This window comes from Urocitellus parryii, chromosome 6 (genome assembly GCF_045843805.1).
Source record: "Urocitellus parryii isolate mUroPar1 chromosome 6, mUroPar1.hap1, whole genome shotgun sequence".
NCBI lineage: Eukaryota > Metazoa > Chordata > Mammalia > Rodentia > Sciuridae > Urocitellus > Urocitellus parryii.
The window spans coordinates 104,708,696-104,725,777 of record NC_135536.1 but is presented as its reverse complement, the minus strand read 5'-3'; the positions used below and the strand labels follow the sequence as shown (position 1 = coordinate 104,725,777).

At 39.2% G+C, this 17,082-nt stretch overlaps 1 protein-coding gene and 1 long non-coding RNA gene across 2 annotated transcripts in view; one reads left to right on the top strand and one right to left on the bottom strand.

The window, feature by feature from the left end:
- The first annotated feature begins 3,756 nt into the window (after nt 1–3,756).
- Nucleotides 3,757–17,082, top strand: part of LOC144249032 (uncharacterized) — a 35,227-nt gene continuing 21,901 nt past the window's right edge. The window contains exon 1 of the long non-coding RNA XR_013343756.1: nt 3,757–3,914. This is a non-coding gene — a long non-coding RNA (uncharacterized LOC144249032). The remainder of the gene's footprint in view (nt 3,915–17,082) is intronic.
- Nucleotides 5,391–6,689, bottom strand: Gcnt3 (glucosaminyl (N-acetyl) transferase 3, mucin type). Its single transcript, XM_026384876.2, has one exon. The coding sequence runs from the start codon at nt 6,687–6,689 to the stop codon at nt 5,391–5,393; it is 1,299 nt and encodes a 432-aa protein (XP_026240661.2).

Here is a 17,082-nt window from a genome sequence, read left to right as displayed (position 1 = left end):
TTAATTACAGAAACAAAGATAATGGATCTTACAGACTTGTTAAAAATTACACAGCCCGGGACAATAAAACCATCTTTAAGAGTTTTTACGTCCACCTCACTCCCATTACGATAGCTACTATCAAAAAAGAAGAAAAGTAAAAATGCTGGTGAGAATGTAGAGCAATAGAACCCTTGTTCACTATTTCAGGTGATGTAAAATGCAACTTCCACCACAGAAGGGGCACCTTGGGTGCTGGTGCTGTTCTCTAGGGGACTAGTTACGCTGTTGTGTTCATAAAATGTTGTGCCATACGTTTGGGATTTTGTACTTTTTTACATGTATATTATATATCAGATAACATGTTAATTGAAAAAGGTGGGCATGGTGGCATGCACACACCTGTAATCCCAGGGACAGGGACTGGGATGTGGGGGCTGAGGCAGGTAGATCACAAGTTCAAAGTCAATCTCAGCAACTTGTTCAAAATCAAAGCAACTTAGTGAGGCTCTATCTCAAAAAGTGGGATGTGGCTCAATTCAATCCCTAGTACCAAAAAAGTTCCTTTAATAAAAAAGCAAAAGAACTAAATTTCACTGCCACATCCACACCACCACATACAACTGAGCTCATTCACTCTTCTTTCCATCCTATTAATGTGGGCCAACTCTTTGTGCTTCCATCGAAGAAAAGGCTTTCTTCCTGTGCATTGATCATCCCTGTCTTCTTTATAAAGGTGTTAACATGGCAAGCCTCTCATCTCATCCCCCATCTTTTCCTCCAACTATATCTTTCCCATCAACATACAGACATGTTACCACTTTTCTAATTGTCAAGACAACTTTGTCTTAACCTTCTGTTATGGTATTTTTTTTTCTCCTTTTCTTCCCTGAAAGTAATACTCCTCAAATGATTTATCTGTACTCACTGAATCCAGTTTTATTCCAACATTCTCTTTGAATCACCTCCAATCAGGTGATGTTATCAAGGTCACCTCCACATTGTTCAAAATAATAATCGTTTCATCCTTACCTTAAGTGATTCCCAGCATGTTCTGCTTTTAGTCATCACTCCCTTTTCTCTGAAACACTGTCTCCTCTTAACCCAGAATGCCACCCTCAATAGATTTCCATATAACACACTAGCTGCTCCTCTTCAACTTTCTTTTGTTGGTTTCTCATCTCTCTGACCTCTGCATTTTGGAAAGTGCCAGAATTCATCTGAGGGCCTCTTCTATGTTGACTTCTTTGTGGCTCAGCTATGGTTTGGATATGGTTTGAGTGTGTCCTCTAAGTGTTCACATGTTGGAAGCTTGATCCCTATTGCAGTGGGTGGTAGAATCTTTAAGAAGTGGAGCATAATGGGAGGTCACTGGGGGCACTCCCCCCAGAATTAATGTGATTCTTGTGACACCCTCTGTTAGTTCCTACTAGAGGGTTGTTTTAAAAGTATAAGATTAGGCCCTCCCTTCTCTGGCCTTCCTGTCTTACTGTGTGACCTCTCATTCTCACTTGTGTTCCCAGCATGATGCCATCCACCATGATGTGATATAGCCAAGGGGACCCTCATCAGAGGCTGCATTTTGGGGCCATCTAATTTTGTTCTTTATAACTCTAAAACTGTGAGCTAAATTAACCCCTTTATAAAGTGTCCAGTCTCAGATATTTTATTATAGCAATAGAGAATGGACTAATACAGGCACTCATCCAGTTTCATGACTTCACATGATCTGTAAGCTGATAAATATTACATAAGCACTACAAACCAGACTTTCCTGAATTGATATTCCTCTATACATCTCTACTTGAATGTCTGATGGACATCTCCAATTTCACATGTTCAAAATCAAAATCCTTATCTTCCCCTAAAAAGCTACTCTTTCTTCACAAAATTCTCATCTTAGTTAATGGCAACTTGAAACAAGACAAAACCCTTTGAGTTATTTTTGACTCCTCCATCTCTCATAAACAAACTCAATCTGCCAGCAAATCCTCAAACTAAACCTTCAAAAATATTTTCAAAATCTGACCTCTTCCATAATTTCTGCTACTACTCTGGTCCAGGACACTTGTATAATTCCTGTATTATGGCCACAAACTCCAGATTGTCTCCTTGCTTCCACTCTTCACTCCCAACCAGATTATTAGTGCAGCAGCTAGTCAGTCATCCCCTTAAAATGTTAATTAGATCCTCTGATCAAAACCCTCCATTGGGTCCTGTTTCACTTGGAGAAGATAAAAAGTCCACATGATTCACAGAGGCCTTCACAGTGTCCCTCCACTGTATCACCCTCTTAACTCTTCCTTCACTCTGTTCCATTTACATTAGCTTTCTTGCTGTTCCTGAAACATGGCAGGTCTGTTCCTGCTTTAGGGCCTTATAAATCTTTCCTCTTGGCCAAGAGTGCTCTTCCCTCCTTTATCCTCACGGATCATTCCCTTCATCTCCTTCAGAACTTTGCTCGAATGTCACTTTTTTATTGAGGTCCTCTTTGACCACCTTATTTAAAATTTTAAGCATCCTTTCTCCCCACCTCACCTTCCCAAAGTCCCTAACACTTTTTTAATTTCTCTCTACACTTCTCTTCTAATAATTATTTATTTATACTCGGTTTACTGCTCATATGTGAATAACATGAGTGTGGGAATTTTCATGTTTTGTTGACTGCTGTATCCCCTGTGTCAAAAACTAGGTGTGGTATATATAGTAAGGGTTCAATTCATATCTGTGGAATGAATGCATGAATAAATTATTTCATTGCTTGTCAGTACACTAAGCTTCATAAAGGCAAAACCCGTATCTTATTCATCTTCATGGTAAATGACTGCCTAAATGGAAGAATAAGAATAGATCTTTGGGTCAATTAAGATAAGTGGGCAAGGTGTTTATTATTCTCTCCATTTTTAATCAAAATGGCTTGACTTCTCCAACTATGTCATGTGGCCCAAAGTTATCAACTGTCTTTTCTTCCTGTTAAAAATTTTTTACTTCACAAAGAGAGCAAATATTACAATGATCAGTGTGTGCAACAAAAATAAGAGTTATTAAAAGAAGACTATAGTTATTAAAACTAGATGTGGTGGCACACACTTGTAACCCCAGTAACTTAGAGGCTGAGGCAGGAGAATTCTACATTTCAGTCCAACCTAGGCTACTTAGCAAGACCCTGTCTCAAAATAAAAAAGGACTGGGGATGTGGCAAAGTTTTAAAATGCCCCCTGGGTTTAATCCCCAGTCTCTAGTACCAACAAAAAAAAAAGGAAAGGAAGAAAGGTATAAATCAATTTAAACCTTTAACGATGATACAAACCCACTTGCTCAATTCATTACTATATTTGTCCTTTCAGAGAAAGATTAAAAGAAGCAGATATGATTCCACAGGAAGGAAAAAAAATCAACATATGTGCTGGTTTAACTGTAGGAATTCCAAAATACACTAAGCAAACAGAGAAATGTAAGTCTTATGATATGAAGACCTTATATTATTAAATGAAGAGCACTTTCTATTCACCTGAATATATTTTTAGAGAAAATTTCAGTGTTTGGAAAATTGCTGCAACTCCCTGTATCCTGTGCCCCCCCGCCCTGCCACACACGCACACACAATCCAAATGACAAGTTCACATGTTGATTTTTTAAATTTATTTATATGAGGAATTATAACATTTCACATGAAAGTTTTAAGTTGACTATGTGGCCAAAGACCTGAGTTCTTTTTTTTCAGAATAAGTGTACTTAAGGATGCTTTTCTGTCCACTTCCCACAGTGGTACTTCCATCCACCTCAGAGGAGAGCTGAGGAACATCATACACGTCAGTAGTTACCACTGCTGGCAACAGACCTCACAGGGCACAAACACTGCACTTGTAACTATCCTTCAGCATCTCCACAGTGGGACTGGGAGCAGGTAAAGAGGACTCAGTATTGCAAAGCAGGTAAGTTGGGGATGATGATGCCCACTACCAATGGAGAACCACCTTACAAAAAGGAATCACTAACATACATCAAAATTTCAGAGTCACACACAGGAACTACGTGAGAGGTACATGGGCTACAGACGAAGCTGACTGCTGATTAAGAGAAACCTTATTTAAATCACAATCAGAAGTGTAGAAACACATGGATGACGTTATGACATATTAATGGGAGTATTCAAATTACACAAATTAACTTGAATATAAAAAGCTTTTTTGGAACATACTATATGCAGATCAGCTGTGCTATCTTCAAAGGCCACTGTCTTTTTATAGTATCACTATATTTTTGTAGTACCCCTTGCCCATTACAATGACACATAGCCAGCAATTATCTCCAGAGTTTCAGAAAGGAAACTGTTTCCCTAAGTAACATTTTCACACATCATTGTTATCTCCCCACAAGAAAAAATATATATATATATATACTCTGCAGTATCACAAAAAGAACACTTCCATTCACATAGTAAAAAAAGGGAGTTTTGACTGAAGAGGCTTACACGTGGAATAGTCAGATATCCTTGTTTAGCTTGATTGTCCTTATTTATTTTTGCTTCCCAATATAATTAGCAGTGCAATGCCCCCCCTATTAAAAATGTGTAACAATAAATTATATGCAACTTTATCTAAATGACTATTATCTGTTATGAAACATTCTTTGACTGTGAAGCTGGCAAAATTAGTGCATGATTTTCTCATAAGGACATGAGTGGTCAAACCATTTAAAAATTGCCCCACCTTTTCCCTGGTAGAGAAGTTATGAATTTGGTAATGTAAACAAAACAAGTGGTCTCAATAATGAAAGAATAGCTCTGTTCCTCTATTTTTTTCTTTCTCCACATTATTTTGAATATGCTATTCAAACAGCTTGTTGCTAGGACCGTTTTGGGATAATTAATGGAGGCTCTCTTGCCAGCCACTAGAAATTTTAAATGACACCAACAGTTATGAGAAAATTCTCACACACTTTATCTGTTTACATTGCTTCTGGCTTCTTAGACAAAAAATAGAGGAAATGCTCTGAATCAGGAGCTATTCATTTTTAAATTAACAGTACCAAAGGGAAAGTTATCTTTCCATTAACACCCCCAAGCCTAGACTTATTAGGAACAGCCTTTCCTTAAAGTTCAAAACCTGACACCAGGTATTCAGCTGAAATCCACATCCCCTGTCACACTCCTCCTTTATCTCCAAATAACACTGGTTCTTATCCTCCCTGTGTTAGAATCAGTATAGGAACAGTTGGAGAAGAGTCAGCTTTCACCTAAGGCAGCAATTTGCAAGGGAACAGGTCTACATACCCACACTCCAACAGTAGTCCTCTTATCCTAAGGGATGCCATAGATTCCCAAGCCCTGGACTCCCACCCTTCATTGTCCCAGCAATTATAGCATGTTTGCACATGTTCCTGCCTCACAGGTAGCACAACAGTGTATCTTACAGTTCCGTCCCATAAATGGCCTTAAAACGTAGATATTCTTCTAAACACTGAAGAACATTATCATCTACCTTTGGGTCAAACTTGTTGGCCAACAGGTGATGGTTTTGAAGCATCCAATGCAGATCCCCAGCACCATAAATACAGATAGTCCGCTGGTGGATTCCAGAGCAAGGTTCATAAGATGCCCCCTTATTGATATCTCCCTCATGTGCCTGCCACTTGATTAGCCTGGCAATGGAAATCATGTCAGAAATGTCATACTTGTGGTGTAAGGGAACAGAGCCAGGCATCCATGAGGCCCGCTGAAGGGTGGCCCAGAGGTGTTCATCAGGGCTATAGGTGTCTTTTACCCATTCGATCAGTTGTTGGGATTTAGGGTTCGTTAAGACATGCTGAATGAAGTCTCTAGAAGCCACAATATAAGCATTCCCAGTGAACATGGTTAAATTATTAGGGGGAGGATCCTTTTTCTCATTAGTTATATACAATATGTCTTTCACCACATAGTGATATTTCCAGCGTCTTTTTTTATACTCAGTAGGTATCTCTGACTCCATACTGTTCTTCCCATTCAACATCTTGAGGGCCTGGACCATCTCAGCATTGGTCTTTATAGGAAAGTCTGTCCCACATGTATTTAGGAAGTATTTCCATGGCACTGGGCTCTGGAGCAAATCTTCCATACAGTTCAGGTCAGCCTGAACCCTGGACCATGAGGCATAAACCACCCGAACCAGCTTACTGGCTACGAAGACATTTGGGAAGCATGAAGTAATCGCATGGATTGCCTCTTTGAAAGTTTCTGGGGACTTCTGATCCACGTGGACACAGTATATATTCTGAGGGGCATACACAGCCCGCAGCAGCCTTTCAAAGTTTTCAATCTTCTCATGAACTACCATAGAGTATGCAATAGGGAAATCTAACTCTTCTTTGCTCAGTGGGAACTGTATGAACTTCCTTGTAGCCTTAAAGTGCTCACAGTCTCTGGTCAGGCGAAGGTAGTCAATATCATTGAAAGGCTCCCGTTTCTTCTTGATCTCCAGATTATTCAGAATAGCCTGGATCACTGCTTCCCGGTCCCCTCGGGTGATCCCAGAACAGTTGATGGACCTCCTTGCTGGCAGCTTTAGGGACTTGTACAACTTATCCCTACAGTATTGGCTTTGAAATTCTTTGGAGTCCAGATCACACTTCAATCTGAAAGAAAGTCTCAGAGCAACAACGGCCAGCAGCATATAACCGCCAAGGGCCCATAAGTGATAATGCCGGAAGAGTTTCCTCCATGAAATCATTTTCACAGGATGAGAGACAGAGTTTGTGTACAATGGAGAAGGAGGTGGAGGAGAGAGGACTCCTTGGACAAAACAAAATGCCTCCAATTATAAATGAATCATGAACATGTTCCCAGCGATGTCAAGTACAACTCCAAACTGATGGCAAAAATATATTTCTTCTCTGGTCAAATATCCTCATTACACACATGCCTAGGAGCCTCTTACAACTGGCTTCTTGTGGAGACCTATATCCTGATCCCACAACTAGCTGACCATACCAGGATCAGGATCCAGCTCCACCTCCACTTCAGGAGAGAGAAAAGGAAAGAGAACTAAGCATTCGCTGACATAAAGGTATAATTAGTAGGAGGAAGTCCCATCTTTCATTCCTTATTCTTCCTCCCACCCCTGACTCCCCTATAATGTAGCTCTTACCTGAGGTCTAGAATTTCCAGTAAGTCTGGAGACAAAAATCCATGAAATTCAGACTCATAGCCCACCCCAGTTCTAGATATCTAAAAGTCCTTTTAAAAGTAAAAACTATATTTCTTGTTTCTATTTGGCAATTTGTATATTAAGATACTTTTCACCATATGTACTTCATTGGCCACATATTGAACCTAGGCAACCTTTTTAAAAATGTGCTTAAAGTAATACAATTTGATATTATCCCAAAAATGGTATGTAATCTTTCAGGTAATCCATCAAATTTAAAATATATCTATACACAGGGACAAACAGCTGTGTATATACAATATTTAATGAATGTCCTCAATGAACCAGAAATCTCTTTACATTGTCCTATTTAATCTTCACAACTAACCTGAAAATGTAATATTAATAGGCCTCTTTTTAAATGGAAAAACAGAAAATAAATAGCATACATGCTATAAGAAGCAAATATGGGACTTCCTTAGTATTTTTGTCTGCAAGTCTAATATTTTCTCAACCAAATCACAGCTACCTTTTTAATATAATATAGGGCACTGAGTACCACTAAAGAAAACCAGATATTGCAGGGGGAAAATCTCTAAAAGGACAGAAACAAAATGTGATGCATCCTTTTTTCTTTGTTGCATCTCTAAGCACAAGATTTTACCCTGTTTAGAAGTAACTTTTATGGGAAGCTAAAGAAAGGAAAAATTAAAAGAAAAGCTCACCTTTAATAGCTTCTTTCCTGCTTAAGGAAGGATGTGATCCTGTTTTCAAGTGAAGACAGGTTGGATTCCATGGAAGCAAATGTAGACACCATATTCACTGGTCTTTTTCTAACCTCCAAAATATGTTTTCTGATATTCACAAGATGTCCAAGACTGATGCAAGTTCCTCTAGGATCTCTGCAAAGTAGAGCAGCAGGTGACTCTATCACTCACCTTTTGGCTTCCTACTCTCAGATAAGGAAAGAAGCTTACATAAATCAGTCAAGAGCAAATTCTCAATCAGGAGTCATCTAGGCATGTGAGTAAGGCAGGAAAAAAATGTTAGCAATATCTGAGAAAGCAAGCATTTTGATCAGAACAACCCAGTTTTTACCTGTGCTCTCCTGTCATGAAACTATTCCAAAGAACCTATCACTGCTCATACAAGAACTTAAAAGCACTTCCCTCCTCACCCAACAAGGAACCATAGAAACACACAGGTGTGCCCCAGCCTTCTTTTGTTAGGGAGTGTCACTCCTCATGTTAGGAGTGCATGATTGAGACACTAAAAAAAAAAAAAAAAAAAAAAAACTTCAAGGACTTTTTCTATTGTTATTTTACTAAAGATTTTTTAAAAATCAATGAAAACCAGAGTCCTTCAAAATTGCTTCATTAAGAAAAAAAATCCCATTTACCTAAGATGACTGTTAATAATCTGCATGTTGTAGACATACCTACAGAGTCCAGAATGTGCCTCTCCCTCACTAATTTCTGAGGTCAGAGGTCTGGGGGCCTGAGGTTCTTGGCCATTTAAAGAATGGATTACACTATGGGTTGCTGGATTCAGTGAGAACCCTATGGGGTAGTTTTGGCAACAGATGTAGAAAATACTTTCTTCAAAGCTGTTGATATTGTTCCCCCACCACCACCTGCCCCATTTCCCCCAACTACCACTCCACAAAAGCTGCATCCTTGTCCAAGATATCTGAATTGAAGAAGTTATTTTAAAGAACTTGACCAGGTATAAAGTAGATAACTGCAAAAGTAGGAAGAGGTGACAGCATTCAATTATTTGGGCAATAGCAACTGTTGGAAGTAGCTACCACTCAGATTGGAGTTAGGGACAAGTTGGAAATTACCAAATTTAAAATTTGAGGAGGGTCCCCAAAAGCAGAAACTCAGACATCTGAGGAGGATACTCTGCTCAACTAGTGCTGAGGGTCCCTGAACTGAGATCCAGGCCTCTGGGAGGTCGCTGGTGTCGTTACTATAAACCGACTTTGGAGCAGATACAAACTAACCAAGAGCACCGTTGACAAGGCTGCTCAGAGACACCGGAAGTAGCTGGGGCCGGAAGTCCCTCCTCCAGCTGGCAGTCTCCCTCGCAGCGCCCCCTGTAGACTGACTTGTTAAGGCGCCATTGGCAAAGTCGAATGGTTTTCAGGTTCCCCTCGAAATAGAACCCAGAGAGACGCGCTTCAGCGCTTCGTCTGAAGACAAGACGGCAGTAATGGAGGTGAGAATTCCTTCTTCCTAAGTGACTTGTTCACACCACCCCTGGTACTCTCCATGTAGGAACCTCCGTTGGTCTGTTTTGTTTTGTGTCCTTTGCCCATTCCACGGCGCAAGGGAGTCACGTAGGGTCATGGACGCCTCTATTCTTCATTGGCTCCAGCCAGCAGCCAATATTCAGATCCTCCGTCACTCTCCATGACTGAACCACAAAATCCCTGGGCAAGCTTGATTAAAGGTAAGCACCGTCTCCAGAATTCAGGTCTAGGAAGATCCCTCCAGTATCTTTGGATCTGACTTTTCTTTGATGGTCCCCTCTAATTCCACCTTCTTTCCTAAAAAAACTGCACCACAGAGTCCTTCAATAAAAAGAGAATGCTCTTTCATTATTTTATTTTTAAGATAACCAAAATAGGAATTCACTCTTATTTGTAAAATACATGGTAGTATAACTAACAATTTGTGGAAATATTTTTTAAAACTAAGCTAAAACTAAATGTTAGTAACACCGGGTGCATGTTAGTAGAGATAAGTGTGGGTTTGGCAGAATAAAGGTGGATCTGAATCCTGGCCCTGTGTTTTCTTTTTCCTAAATGTGTGATCTTGAGCATATTCTTAGGTCAATCTGTGACTAAATCACGAGCTAATAATTAGGAGCTAAACTAATACCTATTCTGGAGTATTGTTATGAAGAGTAAAGAAGATAATACATAGGAGGGACTTGGCAGATGTTCTGGGAAGACTAGAATTCTAGTGCCTATGACTGTGTATGCTAAGAGGGAACAAGGATAAAGAACACGACCTGGAAGCTGACCTCACAGAGTTAAAGACTATAATAACAAAAAAAGTAAAAAGGTACATTTAGTAAATTCAGCTTAAAATGATTAGATCCTTGCTGCCTGGCTCCTCCTCTGACCCTTTTGGGACTATTGGGTCCTCTGAATCTCTTAAGGTTGACACCAGCTTCATGCTGGCTTCCCTTAGATTCATCCTGATGACCCCGGCTTGGTTTCTCTTTTCCTTACAATTGAAATTCATAGACCTGCCCTCAGATGTACACAGATATATAATTTAAAGTTATCTGCCCAACAGATAGGCAGAACCCAGGACCAAGAGACAAGGACTTAGAAGTCTGGGCAGGAAGAATGTGCTATTGCCAAACCAGCATCATAGTAGAAAACATTGTGAGAAGACTCGCTTCCTTACACTCCCTGTCTGGTTTCATGTTGCCTTTGGACAATTGAGGGAGGCGAATGCTGTCATCTTTTCAGTGCTTGGGCATTTAAATATCTTCATGTAGTTTCTGAACTCTTGGGAAAGTTTGCCTCCAGATTCATCTAGCTCTGCCTTTGGTCCTCAGCAGGGATAAAGGAACTGGAACAAAAAAGAACTGCTTGTGGGTCAGGTCATGGTTATCAAGGGTCATGCGTAACAAAGGCAGTAACCATTAGAGAAGAGACCATGACTCAGAGGCAGTAAGTGAGAATAAATAAGCAGGAAAACCAAGTTAATGTATTGCTGGTTAAGCCGGAACTGAGCTTGGGAGAGACTGAAGGTACTAAGGGAGATGAGGGAGGAGGTATTTTGAACTTTGCCCTTACTTAATTTTCTAAAATAGGGCTCTTGGCAAAGATGGAACTGTTAACTCTGGACACAGTGATTAACAGACCCAAGGTGATCAACTTCGTTCCTAAGCTTGGTTATAAAATGAAGAGTATGGTCTATTCCTATTTACTAAAAAACAGGGGTCCTCCGTAGTTCTTCCTTAGAGTTCTACCTGCTTCTATGCATCCAAAGCTCCCCTCACCCCATCCTGGACAGCCCTTCTGGACACACTCCACCAGAAAGGAACAAAGAAAAGAAAAAATTCTACAGAACTCAATAGTTTCTGTTGTTATTGTTGCTTGGTACCAGGAAACCAGGGATTGAACCCAAGGATGCTTAACCACAGCCATAGCCCCATCCCTTTTCATTTTTTATTTTGAAGCAAGGTCTTACCAGGTTGCTTACAGCCTCACTAAATTACTGAGGCTGCCTTTGAACTTCTGATCCTCCTACCTCAGCCTCCCAAGTGATGAGGATAATAGGCGTGAACCATCATGCTCAGCACTCAATAGATTCTGAGGAAACTTGTGAAGATAAGAAAGAAGATGATCTCTAATAACACAATCCAACTTACTCTCTCTGCTCACCTTCCCAAGCAAGATCAGTCATTTGCCGACTCGTAAAGGGAGCCTTATTCCCCTCACTCCGCACCATCATGGATGGTGCTCCACTTTCTGCCAAGGCTGGCTGCCAGAGTCTCAGCTTCCCCTGCTGCTCCTGGGCGCCACAATCAAGCAGGCAGCCAGGTCATGCCATTTCTATCTTCCTACCCCCACACTCATCAAAATAGACTCCTCCTTATGGTGGTGCCATGGGCTCCCTGAGGGTGGGATCTGTGTCTGGCCTGCCTTTGCCTCCTCCACTGATCAAGCAGAAGAAAATGCAGGTGGCAGATCCACCATGAACAGTTCCTGAATGAGCAGCCACCTCAGTGGCCCTGTGAGGGTCCTCTAAGCACTGGAGTCTTGGAAATATGGTTTGTAGTTAGTCATAGAAAGAGGCTTTCTGAAGTAAACTACACACACACAAAAAAATGTGATCCACAGAGCTGAAGCTAATTAAAATCCAAACAGCATTAAAAGGATTAATTTTGCTTAACAAACATTCTAGGAAGTAGCCTGAGGTAGAATTTGGAGGTAATGATAAGATTAAAGTGCATCCTATTGTATTACTGGGAAGGAAACTTTTAAATGGAAGGAATAGCCGTGCATGATGGTACATGCCCATAATCCCAGTGACTTGGGAGGCTATGATAGGAGAACAGCAAATTCAAGGCCGGCCTGGGCAACCTAGTGAGACCCTAAGCAATTTATCAAGACTCTGTCCCAAAATAAAAAGGGCTGTGGATGTAGTTCAGTGGTAGAGCAACCCTGTATTCAATCCCAGTATGGGGGTGAGGGGACCTACATGGAAGGAATAACAGGGGGCTAGGCTTTATTCACTTCTCCATCCAAGAGCTATGGAGGATGCTGCAAAACTGTGCTAGAGATAAAAAATTGATAAACAGCCCCCACTCTCAAGGTGAGATATGGATTTAGGATAAGGAGAGAGAAATGTAGAATCTTAAGGGAAACACCCTCAAGCCATTGAGATGCAGAGAACACAGCTGTAAACCTTGGCCCACACCCTTGTAAAATGAGGGAAATACACAAGTGCAGGGAAAATTTGCTGGAAATATTGCAGCTCCACCCTGGATCCACCTCCAGTCTGGCCCCTGATACAGCCCTTCAGTAAATACTGGACCCTCAGCCCAAGTCAGGGCTGCTTCTGCCTCTCAAGACAGCCCACATTCTACCCTGAAGGTATATCTACCTTCCTAAATACACCTCTGTCTATGCCTTTGTCTGGTTTGTGCTAAAATTCTTTTCTGTCACAAATGCCAAGGACCTTGTTGGTCTTGAGTTGAGTTTTCCTTCTCCTCTGGGAACTCTTTGGACCCTTCTCTGTGTTTTCTAGGGAAGAGTCCCAGCTAGTGGCTGTAAGAGGTTAAAAACATTCCCCTAGAGCAGTCACTTGGAAAAACAAGTTTAGACTCTTCCCTCATGCTATAGGCATGAGTAAGAAAAGATAATTCTAAATTTTCCAGAAGATGTATGAAAATATTTTTATAATACCTAAGTTGGTAAGGTTTATTTAATATCATACCTAGATCAGAAAGTAACAAAAAAAAAAGAGACAGGTTTGACTAGTTAAAAACTATAAAGCAAAAATATAACTAAAAGTGTAAATGGGACTTCTGGGAAGGGTCCTTAAAAGAGAGAGGCTAAGCCATTTCCTTCCTTCTTTGTCATGACTGCAGATGAAATGGCTGGAGATCCAGGAGCTACATAGGATCCATGAGGTAACATTATGAATGGAAGCCATGAGCTAAAAGATAGTAATACCATGGAGCCACTTCACAAATACAGGACTGCCTAATTCTAGACTTCATTTATATAGAGAAAAATCATTTGTATCATTACTTTTTCAGATATCTGACATGAGCAATAGTCTTAACTCATATAGAAGTTATTTCCTAATGCAGGGAAATTTAGAACAATAGGTATGAAAAAAGTGTATCTTTCAGAGGAGTAAAGAAACTAGTGTGAAGCCTGCAGAACACCATACAGAGGCATTAATTCCCATTCTCTCTACCCTTATGCCACAACCATCATCTTTTCTTCTCTACAAACACATTTCAGTGAAAAGTGTTCAAAGAAACATGTCAAATCATTAACCACCGTCCTCTGGGTCGTGTGGTTACTGCTAGCTTCAAGTTTCCTCTTTTTGTTTCATCAGTTTTTAATGTATCTACAATGCATATTATTTTCTAAAAGTTTGCTTAAAATCATAAGGAACAAAACAGTTCTCTTCTTTTTATTTGTTCTAATTAGTTATACATGAAGGTAGAATACATTTTGACACATCATACAGAAGTGGAGTATAACCTCTTATTCTTTGGGTACGTGATGTAGAATCACACCAGTTGTGCATTCATATATGTACATGGAGTAATAATGTCTGATTCATTTTACTATCCTACTTACCTCCCTACCTCCTCCCCTACCTTCAGTCCCCTCTGCCTAATTCAAAGTACCTCTAATTTTCCCTAGTTGCCTGCCTTATTGTGAATTAGCATCTGCATATCAAAAACATCTGGCCTTTAATTTTCTGGGATTGACTTTTTTCACTTAGCATGATATTCTCTAGTTCCATCTGTTTACCTGCAAATGCCATAATTTCATTCCTTTGTGTATATATACCAAATTTTTTTAAGCCATTCATCTGTCGAAGGGCATCTAGGTTGGTTCCATAGTTTAGCTGTTGTGAATTGAGCTGCTATAAACATTGATGTGGCTGTGTCCCATAGTATGCTGATTTTGAGTCCCTTGGATATAAACTGAGGAGTGGGATAGCTGAATCAAATGGTGGTTCTGTTCCAAGTTTTCTGAGGAATCTCCATACTGCTTTCCAGAGTGGTTGCATCAATTTGCAGTCCCACACATGTATGAGTGTACCTTTTCTCTCACATCCTTGCCAACATTTATTATTGTTGTATTCTTGATAATTGCCATTCTGATTGAAGTGAGATGAAATCGTAGAGTAGTGATTTTAGAAAGAAATTGAAGAAGACCTTAGAAGATGAAAGGATCTCCCATGCCTTTGGATGAGTAGAATTAATATTTTCAAAATAGCCATACTATCAAAAGTGTTATATAGATTTAATGTAAATCCTATTAAAATACCAATGACATTCTTCATAAAAATAGAAAAATCAATCATGAAATTCATTTGGAAAAATAAGAAACAGAATAAGCAAAGCAATCCTTAGCAAGAAAAGTGAAGCAGGAGGCATCACAATACCAGGATTTTATTGAGAATTTTTGCATCTATGTTCATCAGGGATAATGGTCTGGAAGTTTTCTTTCCTTGATGTATCTTTGTCTGGTTTTAGAATCAGGGTGATACTAGTCTCATAGAATGAATTTGGAATCGTTCTCTTCTATTTCATGGAATAATTTGAGGAATATTGATGTTAATTCTTCTTTGAAGGTCTTGTAGAACTTGGCAGAGAATATCTTGGTTGATGCACTGCCTTCATGGTATCCCATAGATTTTGTTATGTTGTAGCAGTGTTCTCATTTACCTCTAAGTATTTTTTTTATTTCATCTCTCATTTCTTTTGCTATCCATTCTTCATTCAATAGCATATTATTTACTCTCCAGTTGTTGGAGTAGCTTCTATTTTTATTTTATTATTGATTTTATTAATGGAATTTTATTCCATTATGATCTGATAGAATTATTTTGTATTTGCTAAGAGTTGCTTTGTGGTATAAGATGCCATCTATTTTAGAGAAGGATCTCATGTGTTGCTGAGAAGAAAGCGTATTCACTCATTGTGGATGAAATATTCTATGTATGTCCATTAAGTCCAAATTATTGATTGTATTATTTAGTTCTATAGTTTGTTTAGTTTTTGTTTGTAAGATCTATCCAGTAGTAAGAAACATGTGTTAAAGTCACCTAATATTGTTGTGTTGTAGTCTATTTGATTCTTGAAATTGAGAAGGGTATGTTTGATGTACATAGATGCTCCATCATTTGGGGCATAAATATTTATGATTGTTGTTGTATAATTCCCTTAAGCGGTGTGTAATGTTCTTCATTGTCCCTTCTGACTGACTTGGGCTTAAAGTCCACTTATCTGATATGAGTATGGAAACCCGTGCTTGTTTATACAGTCCATGTGAGTGATATGTTTTTTCCCCACCCTTTCACCTTCAGTCTGTGGATGTCCTTGCCTATTACCTGAGTCTCTTAGAGACAGGATATTGTTGTTGGGTTTTGTTCTTTAATCCGATATGCCAATCTGTGTCTTTTGATTGATTCATTTAGGCTATCAACATTCAGGGGTATTATTGAGATATGATTTATATCCCCATTCATTTTAATTTATTTCTGTATTGTAATTTGAGTTAGTTTCTCCTTTGATTGTCTTTTCCTTTGGTTTAGTTCCTTCCTTTGCTGTTTTTCACTTTTTTTTCATTTCTTCATGGAATATTTTGCTAAGAATGTTCTGTAGTACAGGCTTTCTAGTTGAGATTTTTTTTAACTTTTGTTTATCATGGAGAGTTTTTATTTCATCTTCAAATCTGAAGATTAATTTTACTGAATATAAAATTCTGGGTTGGCATCATTTTTTTTCAGAGATTGGTATGTGTTTTTCAGGACCTCCTGGTATTGAGGGTCTTAGTTGAGAAATCAGCTGAAATCCAAATTATTTTCCTCCTATATGTAATACAATACTTTTTTCTCTTGCAGTCTTCAAAATTCTGTCCTTATTCTGTATGTTAGGCATTTTCATAATGATGTGCCTTAGTGCGGGTCTGCTCTAATTTTGTACATTTGGGGTTCTATAAGCCTCTTGTATTTGATTTTCCATTACATTCTTCAGGTTTGGGGAATCTTCAATATTATTTCATTGGAAAGATTGTGCATTCCTTTGTATCTCTATGCCATTTTCTATCCCAGTAAATCTTAAATTTGGTCTTTTCATGTTATCCCATAATTCATGGAAGTTCTGTTCATGGTTTCTTACCATCTTCTCTGTGTGGTCAACTTTATTTTCAAGATTATGTATTTTGTCTTTATTGCCTAAGGTTCTGTCTTCCAAGTGGTCTAATCTGTTGGTGATGCTTTCCATTGATTTTTAATTTGGTTTATTATTTCTTAATTTTGAAGATTTCTGCTTGATTTCATAATCTCTCTTTATTGAAGTGATCTTTCACCTACTGAAATTTATCTGATTTCACTTTTTATGTCATCCTTTATGTTGCGGATCAGTCATCCTGAACTCCTTCCCTGACATTACTTCTACTGTGTTGTCAATGGATTCTATTACTGGAGCATCTTGGTTGGCTTGGGGGGCTTTGTTCTCTTGTTTTTTCATGTTGTTCGTGTGTCCTGCCATCTAGCAGTGTGGGTCTGAGGAAGTACAGTTTCTACCCTGTAGACATACAATGTCTGAAGATTTCTGATACCTCACATTTAAGGAGGGAAATAGATATTGTTTTTTAGTTGTCAATGCACCTTTATCTTATTTATTTATAATGTGGTACTGAGAAGCAAACCCAGTGCCTCCCACATGCTAGGCAGGTGCTTTTCCACTGAGC

What these genes read in the sequence shown, in the direction of transcription:
- Gcnt3 (XM_026384876.2), bottom strand. Translation starts at nt 6,689, where the DNA reads ATGATTTCATGGAGGAAACTCTTCCGGCATTATCACTTATGGGCCCTT.